Source organism: Oryctolagus cuniculus, chromosome 18, assembly GCF_964237555.1.
Source record: "Oryctolagus cuniculus chromosome 18, mOryCun1.1, whole genome shotgun sequence".
In the NCBI taxonomy this organism is placed as follows: domain Eukaryota; kingdom Metazoa; phylum Chordata; class Mammalia; order Lagomorpha; family Leporidae; genus Oryctolagus; species Oryctolagus cuniculus.
In genome coordinates this window covers 51451390-51468069 of record NC_091449.1, presented here as the reverse complement: position 1 = coordinate 51468069, position 16680 = coordinate 51451390, and the positions used below count along the sequence as shown (strand labels likewise).

Sequence of the window (16680 nt, the reverse complement as noted above, 5' to 3'; positions counted from 1 at the left end):
CATCCCTGCCCAAGGGCCCCCTTACCATCTGCCCCTGAGTTAGGGTAAGGGTTGGACCGGGAGAGGCCAGGTCAGCATGTTGTTCCCGATAGAGCGGTCTGTCCACTGGATTTAGAGGCGCCGAGTGGGGCGTCACCCTGCCATGTGGGGCGGAGTTGGGAGTGGGCTTGGGCCTCCAGCCTACGCCATGTCCATCTGCAAGTTCCCCTGCAGAGTGGGAGAGGCAGCAAGAGCTCGCCTTTGTCCCCTCTCCCCCACTCCCACTCCAGGCAAATCTAGGGGTCTGAAGAGGAGATGGACTCCCTGCACTAGGAACCAGGGCCAACAGAGCGAGCCGGCTTGGCAGCCAGTCACATGCCAGCCCCATGCATCATTCTGGGATCCAAGGAGCAGTGTTTGGGGAACAGAGGTCTTGATCTTCCACGCACTCCCTCCCAAACACCAGCCACATCCTGATCATCACCAGCCCCCAGACCTCTCTCCCCACCTTTCCTCCTTCTTGGTGGGGGCCGGCCCCGCACTGAGCTGCTCATTTTCGCGGCCTGCCCTTCCTGAAAGCTCCTAGTGAAGCAAGAGCGGCTCTCCTTTCTCAAGGCCAAACCATCCCCCACCGGGGGCCCTGGCTCAGGCCTCCTACTTCCCCTACCTTCAACTCTGGCCCCAGCAGAGGGTTGCTGAAGACCAATATGGCAAAGGCCCCGTGTAGGGGGCCATGGAGACCCTTCTGCAGGTGCTACAGATAAGCATAAGTTCAGAGCCACAGGTGACGGCCTCCCAGCTGTCATCTACAGTGGCAGTCACGCGCTTGGAGCCCCTGCACCCACACGGACCACCGGACTCTGGCCAGTCTGGACGTCTTGGCAGTTCAGCAGCTTCAGGTGACCACCGGTCCCTGGAAGAGTGGCCCTGTCCTCAGAGTGGCTCTGCTGCCCCACACCCACAAGCTCTGCAGGTGTTAGGAACCATGGTCACCGGGGCAGGGATGGCAGGGCCTGATCATCAAAGATCCTGCCGGCGGAGCCAGCACTGTGGTGCAACACATTAAGCCACTGCCCACAGCACTGACATCCCCTGTGGGCTCCAGTTCGAGTCCCCACTGCTCCACTTCCCATCCAGCTTCCTGCTCATGTGCCTAGCAAAGCAGCAGAAGATGGCCCAAGTACTTGGGCCCCTGCCATTCACATGGGAATGGCTCCTGGCTTCGGCCTGGTCATTGTGGAAATTTAGGGAGTGAGCCAGCAGATGTCTCTCCCTCTCTCTTTGTAACTCTGCCTTTCAAATAAATCTTTTCTCAAAAAAAAAAAAAAAAAAAAACAGATCCTGCTGGCAATGTGATATGCAGAATAATCAGAAGGTGAGGGGGCCCCCTTTTTACAGTAGCCCCACAATATACCTCTGATGGGCCTGCCTGCAGGCCGGGGTCATCCTGGACTCTGGATGCCTCCCTGCTTCTCAGCCCACAACCCAGGTGGTTGCCAAGTCCTGCCAACTCTTCCCTCCAAAAGCCAAACTACCCTCATCCCCCACAGAAGCCTCTATTCTATTGTCTTACTTCATGTGCTTGGGGCCAGCACTGTGGCACAGCGGGTAAAGCCACCACCTGTGATGCCAGCATCTCATATGGGCACTGGTTCATGTCCCAGCTGCTCCACGTCCAATCTAGCTCCCTGCTAATGCACCTGGGAATCAGCAGAGGATGGCCCAAGCACCTAAGCCCCTGCACCCACATGGGCGACTCAGATGAAGCTCCTGGTTTTGGCCTGGCCCAGTCCTGGCCACTGTGGCCACATAGGGAGCAAGCCAGCAGATGGAAGATCTCTCTCTCACTGTCTCTGTTTCTCCCCTCTCTCTGTAACTCTGATTTTCAAATAAATTTTTAAAATTTTTATTTTATTTTTATTTTACTTGAAAGAGTTACACAGAGAGAAAAGGAGAGAGAGAGAGAGGTCTTTAAAAAAAAGATTTATTTATTTATTTATTTATTATTTGAAAATCAGAGTTACACAGAGAGAGGAGAGGCAGAGAGAGAGAGAGAGAGAGAGAGAGAGAGCTCTTCCATCTGCTGGTTCACTCCCTAATTGGCCGCAACGGCCGGAGCTGCGCTGATCCAAAGCCAGGAGCCAGGAGCTGCTTCTGGGTCTCCCACACGGGTGCAGGGGCCCAAGCACTTGGGCCATCCTCTACTGCTTTCCCAGGCCATAGCAGAGAGCTGGATTGGAAGTGGAGCAGCCAGGACTCGAACCAGTGCCCATATGGGATGCCAGCACTGCAGGGAGAGGCTTTACCTGCTATGCCACAGCACAGCCCCCCCCCCAAATTTTTTTAAAATTCAAGTTCTCACTCCTGTGGATTGTTCTCCAGAAGGCAGGTTGACACTATTTAAGCCACGCCCCATCGCTCTCCGGCTAACCCCACTCACAAGCCCTCCCATGGTACACACCTCTGGCATGGCAGAGACCCTGCAGAGGGGCTCTGTGTTAGGAAACTGGCCCAGTTACCTGAGCCAGGCTCCACCCCCATCCTAATGGGTTTCACTGCTCCGGCTTCCCTGCCCGCCCTCAGGCAAAGTTTTAAAAGGGCCTGTTCCTGCATACACGCTCTCTTGGCCTCTTTTGGCTTCTCTCCTCCCTCCTCTCTGTCTCTCTCTCTCTCTTATAGTCTCCTTCTCTTTTTCCTTCGCCACCCCTTCACTCTGGTCTGTTGGGTGTTCTCAAATAAACCCTTTCCCTTACTCCGGTGTTTGGTGTTCGGTGTGTTTTGCGATGGCTAACATTAATGTATAACACTCTGGCCATTTTCCCAACTTCCACTCCGCTCTCGCTCAGCTCTCTCATCTGCAGTCTCAACAGCTTCCGAGCTGCCTAGCAGAGAACGACCTCCTTCCCCCTCAGGACTTCTGCATGAGCTACAGTGAGACCACTCTGCATTCCCCAGTTTGGGGGACCCAGTTCAGGGCTCCCAAGAAATGACCTGTGGCTCTATCTCTAAGCCTTTCAAATGAAATGAAAGTCAAGGGGGCCAGCACTGTGGCATAGTGGGCTAGGCCTTTGCCTGGTTCAAGTCCTGGCTGCTCCACTTCTGATCCAGCTCCCTGCTAATGTGCCTGGGAAAGCAATAGAGGATGGCCCAAGTGCTTAGGCCCCTGCACCCACGTGAGACCCAGAGGAAGCTCCTGGCTCCTGGCTTTGGATTGGCCCAGCTCTGGACATTGTGGCCATTAGGAGAGTGAATCAGCAGATGGAAGATCTCTCTCTCTCTCTGTATTTCTGCCTTTCAAATAAATAAAATACATATTCTTTAAAAACAGAGTAAGCCCAGCTATCGAGAAGCCAGTACAATGTGGTATCTGCTTCAAGTGAGATCTAGACAGAAGCCTTTCCTCCTATTACAGAGTCCTTTGCATTGCCTTTCACAGACCCACGTTCCAGGCTTGGTAGAAACCTGGATGGGTACACTCTGAGCTCGGGGAAAAGAGAGAGAGAGAGAGAGAGAATCTGCCTACAGATCCAGGGCTCACTGCCTGAGCTTCCCTGGAGTCATGAGAGCCCAACACTGATCTAATCTCAACAGAACCCTGGAGGCTAGGGGCCGGGAACACAGCATCTAATCTGGCCTAGGCATCAGGGAAGGCTGTGGGAGGAAGACTCGTTGGAGATGGGTCTTGAGGATAAGTCGAGTTTTCCAGGAAAACAACAGGATGGGCAGGTAGATGACTGCCCCAGGCAGAGAGCTCAGCACGCACAGCAGCCTAGAGACCGAAAGAATCACAACCTAGGGTTGTGGCATCCCATACTGGGGTGCCAGTTCCAATCGCTTCGGATCTGGCTTCCTGCTAATGCACACCCTGGGGCAGCAAGTGCTTGGGCTCCTGCCATCCATGTGGGAGACCTGTCTGGAATTCTGGGCTCCTGGCTTTAACCTGGTCCAGCCCAAGCATTTGGGGGAGTGAACCAGCAGCACTCTCTCTCTGTTACTCTGCCTTTGAAATAAGTTTATCTTTCAAAAAGATAGAAGGTATGGGGGCCAGCATTGCGGTATAGCCAGTTAAGCAGGCACTTGGGACACTGGTATCTCAAATAGGAGTGCTGACTGGAGTCTCAGCTGCTTGGCTCCCAATCCAGCTTCCTGCTAATATGCTTGGGAAGGCAGCAGAAGGACCTGGGCCCCTCGGACCCAGATGGAGTTCCAGGTTCCTGGCTTTAGCCTAGCCCAGCCCTGGCTGTTGCTGGCATCTGGGGAGTGAACCAGAAGATGGAAAACTAACTAACTCTCTCATGCTCTGTCGCTCTGCCTTTCAAGTAGATGAAAAAACATTAAAGCAAGAGTCATAATCAGGTGTTCTGCACACAGGGTGGGACAGGGTAGATGAGAGAGGAACAGGGTGAGATTGGGGACCTGGAAAATCAAAACTCTAAAACTGTCCTGCGTCCAGGAAACCAGGAACCACGGAGGACTCTAAAGTGGGAAGGAAGCCACCCGTGACGTCGAAAGCATCCTCTTTTCACTTTCTGTGGCCTGTTGTGCTGCCCCCCCCCCACCCATGCACACTCCTCCCTGTCCCTCACCATCCAGTGCAGGCAACGGTGTTGGCGCGCCCTCTGGTGGGCATCAGCGGCGATTCGGCAAAGGCGCGAAACAGGAACCAGGGGCAGCCCAGCGCGCTTTCTGCTCGGGTGGGCCAAGGAGACAGGGAGAGAGGGTGTAGGTCTGGCCTGGCGAGCGTGGTTCCTTGCGGTGGCCGCCCCCAGCGTCGAATCCTCCTCCCCCGCGGGATCTTTTCTGGCGGGGAATGGAGGGCAAGACGCTTGTTCACCATTCCTATTCGTCCAGAAGGTTCCGCATGAACCATCACACTTAACGCTGTAAGAGTCTGGCCCCACACGTACAGTGGCCAGAGCTGCTGCCGAGCCTAGGCAGGCGCGCAAGAGCCGAGGCGAGGTGGAATTTTATGGATGAGGCTTACAGGACCCAGCGTAGCTGGAGTGCTGGGTCGTTGGGGCCCCTCACTCCCATACATTCATCCATGCAGTGGGGTTTGGTGAACCCCGGAAGACGGAGGGGGAGCAGGATGTGGGTGGGGAAATACAGAAACCTCTGAGTTCAGAGATATCCCTGCTACGGAGGAAGGGGCCTTCAGTGGCCAAAATCCCGAGGCAGAGCTGGCTTGGCTGCAGCAGGGGCACGGTGGGAGAGGAGGAAAGCCGCAGAAGTGACCCCAGGGCAACTGCCCTGTGACCCAAGGAGGCTTACCGTCGCTGGAGTACCCGAAGGTAGAAGCGAGCGCCAAGGCAAGCATTCATTCAGTGCCAGGCCCCGGGGTGCGCCAGTGTCCTCCAGTCCCTGATGTCGGGGCCAGAGGGGAAGGGTTAGAGGCCGAGGCCTGCTGTGGACCGGCTGTTTAGCAACCATGGGTGATGCGCTAGGCCCCATCTGAAGGATTTGGTTTTTTGGGAATTGTCTAGCGGCCGAGGCGACTGGATGGACGCGCAGCAGAGGTTCGGGGAAGCCGCCCTAGGCTGCCAGCCCGGTGCCTCAGGTTCACCGCCCAGCATGAGCGCCTCTCCCGAGGGGATGCGCCCTGGACCACCAGGAATGCCCCCGTCGGTGGGTCATCTCCAGGGGGAGGCTTCCCAGAGGACCTGGCGGTCGAGACCCGCGCTGAGAACAGCAAAGGGTACAGCTCGACACTCTTCGAGTTTGACCGGGTGGGGGCGCCAGGAGGGGCGAGAGGGCCTAGCCCAGGTGGCGTTAGGACTGTCCGGGGGAGACACGGGCGTCTCCGGTCCTGCAGTGGGGAAAAAAACCCAAAGTTTTAGGAACCCGGGCATTAGGGCTGCAGGGGGTTTCAGGAGTTCGCACCAATGGCGTGGCCTGCACGAAGGCGCTACTCCTCTCGGCGCAGGCGCGCTCTGGGGCAGGAGTGGATGGGGCCTCCCCTCACGCTTGCGCCCCGCCCCACGAACAAATATTTAACATTCCAGGCTTATCGGGGGGCGGGGCCTGAGCGGCGACCTGCTCCCCTCCCCCCGCGGCTGGTGCGTTTAGTGCTTCCGGGGGTGGGGACACGCACGGGTGGGCGGTCTCGTCCGCTTCCAGTGTTACTGGCCTGAAGCCACCCCAAGTACCTACCTCCCTTGCTCTCCAGGTCTCCGAGTCCGTCAAAGTGAGGACGAGCTAGTTTGGCAAGACCCGGGAGATGCTCCCTCCACCCCGGGCAAGAGCTGGGGATGCGCCCGGGTCTCCCGCTCTCTCCATTGTCCACGTGCCCACGTTGTCCAGGACACGGCGCCCGGGTCCCCCGAAAGCGCGAGTTGCGGCTCCCGCCTAAGTCTCTTGTCGGGCTTAGCAACCCCGTGTCGCCGCTTCCGCCAGGTGGGACCCCAGTGGGAGAGTTTGGGAAAGTATACGACCACGCTTCCAGGGGCGAAGGGACACCGCGAGTCCTCAGCGCGGGGCTGTTCCCGATGGGGCTGCTGGCTCCGGACGGAGAGAGAGCAGAGGATCAGCAGCTCGCGAGCGCGCACTTAGCAATCTCCAGGCAACAGGTCTGTCGTCGGGAAGAGCGACAAAATTGAGCACCCCAACGTGGAACAGGGCGAGGCTCAACCCGGACTGTCTGGCTCAGCCACGACTAGGGTGCAGCTCTAGGGAGTTTAGGGGAGAGGGGTCCTCCTCTCCCAGCACCAAGGCCTGTGCGGCTCGGGCCCGCGGTGACCGCGCTTTGGCACCGCCGGTGCTTCCCGGAGAAGCTGGAGTAAGGTCCAGCCTGGCACCTGTGTGGACAGGTCCTCCCCTGGGATCTCAGGTGACACCCCCCCCCAGCTCTAAGAACCCCTGATGGTGCACCCGTGATGGTGATCTCCCTCACGGGCCTCCGGGGTAGACCTTGTAATTCGCACCACCCTCGTTGGCCCTTGGTGACCTCCATCAACCCCACACCGGCCGCCGTGACCCCCACAGCCCCTTGACTGCCTCCTGGTGACTTCCACAGGTCCCCCGTGACTCTCGCGGGCTGCAGAAGGCCTCTGGTTTTGCACGTTCCTTTGCGGAAGCCTCGTGGTCCCTCCATGATCCAATGGAGGGAGAATGGGTTCGCTCCAGGAATCAGGCAGGACCACAGCGGCAAATGGGCACCCGGATACTGAGCGCGCGCCCAGGTCGGGAGCCTGAGGCCGGGGCTGGGTTCTGGCCCTCCCTCGAGGTTCCCGGGGCCGCCCCTGGTCACGTGGCCGGCAGGTAACTCGCCCGGAGAGGGCGGGGGCCGGCAGCCGCCCCGCCCTGCGGGGCGCCGCGGGCGGGTCTCAGCGGCGCCCACTGCGCCCGCCCGGCCGCAGGTGCCTCCCCCAACACACCGCGTCCCGCCCAAGCTCCTCCGCGTCCGCCGTCGGTCGGTGCGTGCGTGCGCCTCGTCGGTCCGCGTGTGTCTGGCCGAGCGCCCCCCTCTCCGCGGCCATGACTCCGCCGCCGCCGCCTCCCCCGCCCCCGCCCCCAGGCCCAGATCCCGCTGTAGACCCCGCGGCGGACCCGTGCTCCGAGCCCGGGTCATTGGTCGTCCTGTTCGGGGCCACCGCCGGTGCACTGGGACCGGACCTGGGCTCCGACGAGACGGACTTAATCCTTCTGGTCTGGCAAGTGGTGGAGCCGCGGAGCCGCCAGGTAAGGTGGAGAGGCGGTGGTGGGGGTCGGCCGGAGAGCTCACTGCGGGGCGCGGTGGCTGATCGGATTCCTCCGCCGCTCTCAGGTGGGGACGCTGCACAAGTCGCTGGTTCGCGCCGAGGCGGCCGCCCTGAGCCCGCAGTGTCGCGAGGCGAGCGGCCTGAGTGCCGACAGCCTGGCGCGGGCCGAGTCGCTGGACAAGGTGCTGCAGCAGGTGAGCGCCGCGGCCCGAGAGGGTGGCGGCACCGCCCGGTCGCCGGGACGTTTGTCGGCGAGAGAGGCGACAGCAGGCGAGGCCCGGGGCGCCACCACCAACGAGCCCGGCGGCAGGGCCGGGTCTTGTTTGAAACTTTGAACGACCCCCGCGTGTGCTCCTCATTCCCGGGGGGGTGGCGTTTTACTGCTCAGCCTTCGCAAGGATCCGCTCCCTGCTGGAGGAGTTGGGGGGTAGCGGCGTCGGGAATCCATCCCCAAGTCCACTGGCGGCGGGGGAGCGAGGCTGGAGCGCCTCTGGGAACCTGCGGGCTCAGGTCTCCCAGAGCAGCCGGCAGCCGGAAGCGTAGGATCCAGGGGCCAGACTTGGCCACAGGTCACTCGTTCCTGCCGCCGGCGTCCTCCACCCGCCCGCCGGCCTGGGAGCCGCTGGAGCGGGGGCGTAGGGCGGTGTCTGCCCCAGAGGCAGACGCCGCCAGGTTTAAGCTGCTCGTCCAGGCCTGTCCCAGCCGACTGGCCAGGCGTGGGCGCTGTTCGGACCCCGGCTCGGGGCTACCTGCTTTGCTGAGCGCAAAGGCCTGGGGTGCCTTGCGGCTCCGGGTTAGGTGGGAGTGGGTTCCCAGTGCTGTTTTTCTTTTTCCTTGTCAGCCCTGCGCCTGCCTCTCGAGTGTAATGAGTTTAAGTTCGTTACACGCACCAGTTCTTTCATCTTCCAACTATGGTGGTTCCCGATGAGGAAACACAGTTGCTGAATCCGAGTTGGTTCCAGAAGGGCTCCCGGTGTAGGCCCCACTTGGGTAGTGCGCCAGGGAGAGCTGGAGGGGTTGCCGTCCTCTGCCAGCCTTAGGTTGTCAAGTGTCACCGAATTGGCAGGGGTGGGTGGGGGTGGGGCGCTTGTGGGTCTGTGCTTATACCTGTTCTCCGGCAGCCATGGAGGTTGGGGGAGGAGCTGGCAGCCTCGGGAGTGCCACCCCCTCTATGAGCAAACAGCTCAGTGCCAGCCGGTCGATAGGGTGTGGGTCAAAGCTCAGGCTGCCCCTGGTGTCCAAGTATGGTGCTCTGTCCTTGGAGTTTCTCTGTCCCTCGTTGGCCGGACCCGGAGGCGGGGCTGCCATTGACCATGAGCCTTCTGGGCCTCAGGCAGGCCTGGGCCTCCCCCACCTGTCTGAAGGTGGTGCCTGGTCAGAGACAGGTTTAACCTGCTTTGCCCCGCCCCTCCCCACCTGCTTTTCCCACTCCACCAGGTGTTTGCTCTGGCTCCACTCCAGACTCCTGGAGTGTGTGTGATGGGGGCTTGGGTTATGTGTGACTGCCCTCATTTGGCCTGGAGGAGGTGACAGTGGACTGGGGCAGGGTTGGGGGGTTGGGACACTGCCTGGCCCAGCAGGAGTGGCCTCCTCCTCCCCAGGCTGGGTAGGGCTGAACATCTGGCTGAACCAGCTTTGCAACTGCAGCCTCCCTCCTACCGCCAGTTCCTGCCTGCCCAGCTGTGAGTCTATGTGTGTGTCTCTCTCTCCCCACTCCCTGTCCCCAGTTCTCACAGCTGGTGAGTGGGGATGTGGCTCTGCTGGGCGGGGGCCCCTACGTACTCTGCACTGATGGGCAGCAGTTGTTGCGACAGGTCCTGCACCCAGAGGCCTCCAGAAAGGTATGCTACAGAGGGCACAGTGGGATAGGGTTTCTGGACCCCATGTTGTGGGGGTGGGCAAGGCACCTTAGTTCCCCCGTTCATTACCCACTCCCATGTGCCCCTAGAACCTTGTGCTCCCCGACACCTTCTTCTCCTTCTACGACCTCCGCAGAGAGTTCCATATGCAGCACCCAAGCACCTGCCCTGCCAGGGACCTCACGGTGGCCACCATGGCACAGGGTATCTGAGCCAGCGGGGTTACGGTGGAGGGTGGCTACAGGCTGCGTGTGTCTGAGTATGTGCATGCTGGGGACAGGTTAAATGAACACATGTTAAGTCTGCATTATCTGCTGAGTTGCTGAGTGTGCCCCATGTCTTTGTGTCTGTTGGGGTGTGTTTGCAGTGTGGGTGTGTGTCTACACGTCTCTGCTTTAGCTGGACCAAAACAAATGTGTTTCCTGGCCTTTGTCTGTGGAGGGGATTTGAGCCCAGCTGTGAACAGATCAGTGTTCATGCTGAGCCCCCAGGGACTCTCACACTGGGATTTGTTACTTCTCTGCCCACAGACTTGGGACTTGAGACCGATGCCACAGAGGATGACTTTGGGGTCTGGGAAGTGAAGACAATGGTGGCTGTCATCCTCCACCTGCTTGAAGGGCCCAGTGGTAAGGTTTCCCTCAGGGCCTGCCACCTGCTCTCAGGGTTGGGTGAAGCCTGCCTGTCACTCCTCAACATCGTCCTCCCCGGTTTGGCCTTCTCTGAGACCACATGGAAGACCATTTGCCATCTCTGCATCGCTTCAACTGCCCTGTTTTTGCAGCGTTTGGTGGAGAGACCTCTCCTCCACCAGACCTTGCTGACACCCATGCCATCTCCTCTCAGGTCAATTGTTCTCGAAGCCCGAGGTGATAAAGCAGAAATACGAGACCGGGCCTTGGTGAGTTTGGAACAGGGGTGGGGGTGACAACAGCTGGACAGCTCTGACCTATGTCCTGCCCCCACAGCAGCAAGGCTGATGTGGTGGACAGTGAGACTGTGGTCCGGGCCCGTGGACTGCCCTGGCAGTCATCAGACCAGGATGTGGCTCGCTTCTTCAAAGGGCTCAACATTGCCAGGTGGGTGTGGCAGGTTGGGTGGGCGCAAAAGGGCAAGCCTACCCAGGAGGCCCTAACAGCACTGGCTCTGCAGGGGTGGTGTAGCACTCTGCCTCAACGCCCAGGGCCGCAGAAATGGCGAGGCCCTCATCCGCTTTGTGGACAGCGAGCAGCGGGACCTGGCACTGCAGAGACACAAGCACCACATGGGAGTCCGCTATATTGAGGTGGGGCTTTGGGCTGGGAGTGGAGCAGGGCAAGGCTCAGCCAGGCTCCAGACCCAAGGGTTGTTCCCTTTGTACTCACAGGTATATAAAGCAACAGGGGAGGAGTTTGTGAAGATCGCAGGGGGTAAGTGTCCCCCCAACAGCAGGGCCTAGCTCCCTTGGTTCTTGATCTATAACCCACTTCCCTGCCACACCCCCTCGGCCCCTACCTCTGTTTTCTATGTGGGTGGGTGTCTGGAAGAGCAAGAATGAAGTCAGCAGGTGACTCCCACACCCCCCACCCAGGCACATCACTAGAGGTGGCTCGCTTCCTGTCACGGGAAGACCAGGTGATCCTGCGGCTGCGAGGACTCCCCTTCTCAGCTGGGCCAACGGATGTGCTAAGCTTCCTAGGGCCGGAGTGCCCAGTGACTGGGGGTGCTGACGGGCTGCTCTTTGTGCGCCACCCTGACGGCCGGCCAACTGGTGATGCCTTTGCACTCTTTGCTTGTGAAGAGCTGGCACAGGCTGCACTGCGCAGGCACAAGGGCATGCTGGGTAAGCGTTACATTGAACTCTTCCGGAGCACTGCAGCTGAGGTACAGCAGGTGAGCACCCAGGGCTCCCAACCCAGATGTGCTGCTTCCTAGGGCGCCCCTTTGGTCCCTCCTTGTGCTACTGCCCCACTTGGTTATGACCAGCCTGTTGCTGCTTTGCTTACCAGGTCCTGAACCGCTATGCATCCAGCTCACTCCTTCCCACACTGACTGCTCCACTGCTGCCCCTCCCCTTCCCACTGGCACCTGGGACGGGGAGGGACTGTGTACGCCTTCGAGGCCTGCCCTACACAGCCACCATCGAAGATATCCTGAGCTTTTTGGGGGAGGCAGCAGCTGATATCCGGCCTCATGGTGTGCACATGGTGCTCAACCAGCAGGTAAGGCTGCTGCCAGTAGGGAGACATAAACATAGGAAGCAGTATGTGTTAGGGGTAAGGCACCCTTAAACCTAGCCCACTGCTTACAAGACCATATGCACAGGGCCGGCCGTCAGGCGATGCCTTCATCCAGATGACATCAGCAGAGCGGGCCCTAGCTGCTGCTCAGCGTAGCCACAAGAAGGTGATGAAGGAACGCTACGTAGAGGTGGTCCCCTGCTCTACAGAGGAGATGAGCCGTGTGCTGATGGGGGGCACCCTGGGCCGCAGTGGCATGTCCCCTCCACCCTGCAAGCTGCCCTGTGAGTGCCCCAGGGGTTGAGGAGTAAGGAGGCAGGTGGGGGCCAGGCTGTTGTAAACCCCTGCTTTCCAGGCTGTCCCACTCAGGGCAGTGCTGGGCTCCTTGCAGATGTACTCTCTACCTACTTCTGCCTCCAGGCCTCTCGCCGCCCACCTATGCTACCTTCCAGGCAACCCCAACCCTCATTCCCACCGACACAGCTGCTCTTTATTCCTCTTCGGCACTGCTCCCAGCCGCCAGGGTGCCTGCTGCCCCCACCCCTGTTGCCTACTACCCCGGGCCAGCCACTCAACTCTACATGAACTATACAGCCTACTACCCCAGGTATCCTATTGCCAAGAAAACCCTAACAGGCAATCCCAGCTCCTTGATCTGGTTTGGAGGGAGGGTTATGATGCCCTTTCTCGGGCAGATAACTCAAGGTCTGTTGGAGACTGGACTTTATTCTGAAATGTCAGAGGAATAACAGGTATAGAATGGCTGATGCCACCTACAAAAGAAACTGGAGATAACCCTGAAGAATCAAGGGTTTTAGGGAGGCAGGTCTTGGTCTGGGTCACAAGTAGGCTAAAACCCTCATTTTTTCCCATCCTAGTCCCCCTGTCTCTCCCACTACTGTGGGCTACCTCGCCACACCTCCTGCTGCCCTGGCCTCTGCTCCCACCTCAGTGTTGTCCCAGCCAGGAGCCTTGGTCCGCATGCAGGGTGTCCCATACACAGCTGGCATGAAGGATCTGCTCAGTGTCTTCCAAACCTACCAGGTAAGGTGGTATGGCTAGAGGGCTTGAGGGCCTGGCTGAGCCTAGACTTTTGCCCTAACCCACTGGTGTGTCCCTTTTGTAGCTAGCCCCTGATGACTATACCAGTCTGATGCCTGTTGGTGACCCACCTCGCACTGTGTTACAAACTCCCAAGGAGTGGGTGTGTTTGTAGATGAGGAGCCCAGGAGGTAAGCTGGCTGCTGCCGATCCAACATGCCTCTCCAGTGTCCAGAGGCCCAGCACTCAACCAGTGGCTTCTTTCTGACTTGCCATAGCGCTCGTAAAGCACCCAGGAGACCAGACCCAGCTCCATCTCCTACTTATTTCTCTGCCTGCTCACCCCAAAGGTGATGGCTAGACCCTGCATGCAAAGCTGGGAGTTGGATGTGGCTACCCTACTCCCAATGGCCTAACTGGGCCTATTGAGTGGCAGCTGGAGAGCCTTTGGTCTGCCCTGGCTAAGGCTCATGCCCAGACACTGTGGGGCTGACAGATCATAGCAGCCTTGCTTTTCATTTTAAAATGTAAGCCCTGGTACCTTCAGTGTATGACTCCTGGAAGAATCAAGAGTACATCTGAGCCTCTGTACCCTTGGTAGAGGGCTGAGAGGCAGAGAAAGTCTGGCCCTCAGGATACTTGGACCTCACAGACCACGTTGGACCATGAACGGCCCCCACCCAGCTGGACACATGGATGGCAAAACCACAAGCTATTTTGATGAACTGTGCTGCACAATTCCCAAAGGACACTAGGGGGCAGGAGGCCCCTACATGAAGACTCAGGCTTGAACTTTAAAGGGAGATTTGCTGCCAACTTTTCACGCACATCTTGGGGAGGCCAGTTACGCTAAACCCAGCAAGACACTATGGAATGTCCTTTGCACCCGTTAAAGGGTGCACAACTGAAGCCATGGGAGGAATTTGGAACTTTACACTCTCCTCCATAAAACAAACAGAAGTTCCCAACCAAGTGGACTTTTTAAAAGCTGCAGTGCCTTTAGCTTTGCCCCCAGAGTGAAGTGCTCCACATCAGCCCCAGGCGGAGGAAAATTCAGACAAATTCCAAGCAAACTGTCAGCCTGTCACCATTTATTATTTCAGCACTATAACTGAGGAGCCTGAACTGCTGGCTCTTCTTCCCTTTGTATTTGTGTAAGGAGTACTGTACTCCTATAAAAGGTTTTAAAATACAAAATGTACAAGAAAACACAATCTCAAGTGCTGTAAACATAACTGAGAACCATTTCTTTACTAAGCATCCATTTTATAAAATACAAGGTTTCAATCTGAGCCCATCTGAGCCTTTAAGATGACCATCTGTTCTGAGTGTCAGAACCAGGGCTTCACAGCCCTGCTCAGCAAAGGTCTGGTGGTAGTGGCTGGCCCTGGATGGGAAAGGGCTGTACCCTGGGCAGCAACACCACACGTGACCCTGAGGACATCTGTTTCCTTCAAAGCTCTTTCAGCCATGTTTCTCTGTGCATCTCCAGAAAGCAGAAGGCTGCTCATTCCATTCCTCAACCCAAGATCTAGCATGGGTTAGAGAGGGAAGGGATTCATGCTAGCACATGCCCAGCTGCTCAGTGCTGCTACTAGAAGTCAATTTGCATAGTCCAGTGGATGTGTGCTTTTAACATCACTATGTTGCACAAAAATTTAAGTCTATCTGCAAAGCCAAAAAATATTGACTCTTACATGAAAGCTTTTATAAAGCTGATATAAAACGGCTTACATAGTATACAAAGCTCTATTTTAAAATTTAACCTTTATTTTAAATAGGAAAGCACTTCTAATACTACAGGCATCAAGGCATTTAAAAGGCATCAAAATTTGGTGCATAGCAACTCTGGATCATAGAGGCTTTTTATTCTTGGGGGCAGCAAAGCAACCCCCAAAGGGTCTTGGAAGGGGAGCTCTTGCAAGAACCCCATGTGAGGCAGCTAACCAGGGGCAGGAGGGTGGAGGCAAGTCTGGTTACGTCTCTGGAACTTCACCTGAGAAGCTAACCCATTGCCTCTCCAAAAGAGGCCTTGAGTTTTCAAACCCAGGATCAAGTTTCAGCCAGCTTCAAGAAGGGTTAGAGTGATTTGCTGAAGTAGACATTTTTCTGTTACTAGTTTTAGGGTAGAAATCTAAAATAACACGTGGTGGGGTTTTTTTGTTTTGTTTTTGTTTTTTTCTTCCCTTAGACATATTTTCTCATCCTGGGTGAACAGCTTCTCCCTGCTGACTAGAGGTGATGGGCAACATGCTGGCCCCTTAGCTTCATCAGACAGGGTGTCCTTCATGTAGGGCCCACAATCCCTGGGAATAACATCAAGTTTTCAACCAACCCAGCATAGTGACATGTAGGGATTCAAAAAATTTGCTTCCTGAATAAATGAAAGTACATTATCCATCTGAAAACATCACAAAGACAGGGGCTTTGAATTAGGCCCAGGAATAGGTTAACAAATCTCATTAGGGTGGGGGTAAGAGCAGGATTTGGAAAAAGTGCCCAGTTTGGGCACCTCCTTTGGTAGACAGCAGGCTGGAGTTCTGCTGGCCCCTGCCTTGGATGCCAGTCTCACCAGCAGCAGCACCAGGACATCTTTGGTGTAGAGGGCCAGGTCTATGATGCCACCTCATTTTTGGATGTGATGCCTTCTGGGGAAAAGGCTGGTTTTTAGGTCATACAGTTGGGACTGGATGGGCCAGAATCATTTTAGGCTGTAAACATTAAAGGATAACCATGGCCAGTGTGAATCTTAAATCCTTCCCATCTAGTGTCCTGCATTTTCTCTGCCTATCCTGATGCATAGCTCATTTATATTTACCTCCTGACACAGCCTCTAGAGAAGAGTTGGGACTAAGAAGCTGCTTTAACCATCATGGGACTGACTTCAAAGGTTATAGACAGCCAAAGGCAGGTGCTCTCCATTGGAAAAGGTTCTGGGAAAAGAGGACACAAACAAGCGGAGCACTCCATAGCCTACTAGTTTTTAGGATGGCAAGAAATGAAAACTACCAAGATAAAACCCCACCTTCCAAAGTCTCCTTATATGTAGCTAAGGTCCTAAGGGAAAAAAAGCAATTTCAACACGGAACCAGTACGGAGAGACTGCAGGAAGATTACCTAGAAAGTTACAAAATGGCTATGCCTTGGAATGTCTTTATATTCCAACATTTCAATGATGGAATGGTCTCTTCTCACTTTATCTAACAACAGTTTACTTTTATAAAGAGGTAAGAGCTACATTTGGCTTTATTTCCTATGAATCTATGAAAGGCTTCAGGAAACATGCTGAGTTTCTGAGGCATAGATGTGGGCTTGGGATAATTTTTTTTAATTTTGTTTGCCTCTGGAAGGTTTTATCAAAAGTTCTTATTTTAAAAATATCATCAAAACTAAAGGGCCCTTCAAATGACCAGAAAGCATTACAAATCATCAATCCTAGATAAGCAACCAGGTCACCTGCAAAAGCAGCACCTCAGAAATGGAGCCTGCTGCATTCACACTCAAAGCACCCATCATATAAAAGTATCCTATTTAAATATTTAAAAAAGCAAAGCTCATTTTCCCAAAGCATGAACAGCCTATGCTGCTCCTGTTCTTTTACAAAATCTACCCAAGGCCTGAAGTGGAGGAACACGGCTTTCCCCAAAAATGGTGAGTCCAACTCCTGGCACTGGTCCTGAAGGCTGCAGAGTTGGAAACCCAAGATCCAAGGAGAGAAACATGCTGAGAAGTTGATGGCGGACAAAGGCTGCCGTGAGCCCGGCTAGAGCCCGTCAGATCTTCCTAAATCCAGGGACTTGGGATCTGAGAGGGGAGCCTCTCCGCTCACCCCTGGTCCTTGGGAAACAGAAATCTGGGACATGTCTCTCCCAATTATCTCGTTCA

General features: G+C 56.3%; 4 protein-coding genes across 12 annotated transcripts in view; 2 read left to right on the top strand and 2 right to left on the bottom strand.

Moving 5' to 3' along the window:
- Positions 1–6267, bottom strand: part of PLA2G15 (phospholipase A2 group XV) — a 20545-nt gene extending 14278 nt beyond the window's left edge. For 2 of the 5 annotated variants that reach the window (XM_070062670.1, XM_008257508.4), the window contains exons 1-2: positions 5251–5389; positions 4566–4779 (exon numbers count right to left, since the gene is read on the bottom strand). In XM_070062670.1, the coding sequence (XP_069918771.1) occupies positions 4566–4779; positions 5251–5296 (260 nt within the window). In that variant the 5' untranslated portion in view covers positions 5297–5389. Of the gene's footprint in view, positions 1–4565; positions 4780–5250; positions 5390–6129 lie in introns of those variants that run through there. The other 3 variants (XM_008257504.4, XM_051847220.2, XM_008257505.4) reach the window with 3 other exon arrangements.
- On the top strand, positions 5479–7529 carry LOC138846560 (uncharacterized). The gene is made up of 3 exons (XM_070062672.1): positions 5479–5674; positions 6146–6372; positions 6992–7529. The coding sequence occupies exons 1-3, from the start codon at positions 5479–5481 to the stop codon at positions 7238–7240; spliced, it is 672 nt and encodes a 223-aa protein (XP_069918773.1). The 3' UTR covers positions 7241–7529.
- Positions 7451–14092, top strand: ESRP2 (epithelial splicing regulatory protein 2). 3 transcript variants are annotated; one of them, XM_017342315.3, is made up of 16 exons: positions 7451–7656; positions 7742–7870; positions 9404–9517; positions 9625–9739; positions 10066–10164; positions 10382–10436; positions 10504–10614; positions 10688–10820; positions 10902–10944; positions 11106–11407; positions 11524–11736; positions 11840–12038; positions 12175–12361; positions 12633–12798; positions 12881–12986; positions 13074–14092. In XM_017342315.3, the coding sequence occupies exons 1-15, from the start codon at positions 7453–7455 to the stop codon at positions 12968–12970; spliced, it is 2160 nt and encodes a 719-aa protein (XP_017197804.2). In that variant the 5' UTR covers positions 7451–7452; the 3' UTR covers positions 12971–12986; positions 13074–14092. The 3 variants fall into 3 exon arrangements, with proteins under 3 accessions (XP_017197804.2, XP_017197805.2, XP_017197806.2); XM_017342316.3 differs by having other exon boundaries at positions 10507–10614; positions 12881–14092; XM_017342317.3 differs by lacking the exon at positions 12175–12361 and having other exon boundaries at positions 12881–14092.
- The window catches only part of NFATC3 (nuclear factor of activated T cells 3), a 155074-nt gene continuing 152263 nt past the window's right edge, over positions 13870–16680 (bottom strand). For all 3 annotated transcript variants that reach the window (XM_017342314.3, XM_008257512.4, XM_002711632.5), the window contains one exon: positions 13870–16680. In XM_017342314.3, coding sequence (XP_017197803.1) covers positions 16569–16680 — 112 coding nt within the window. In that variant the 3' untranslated portion in view covers positions 13870–16568.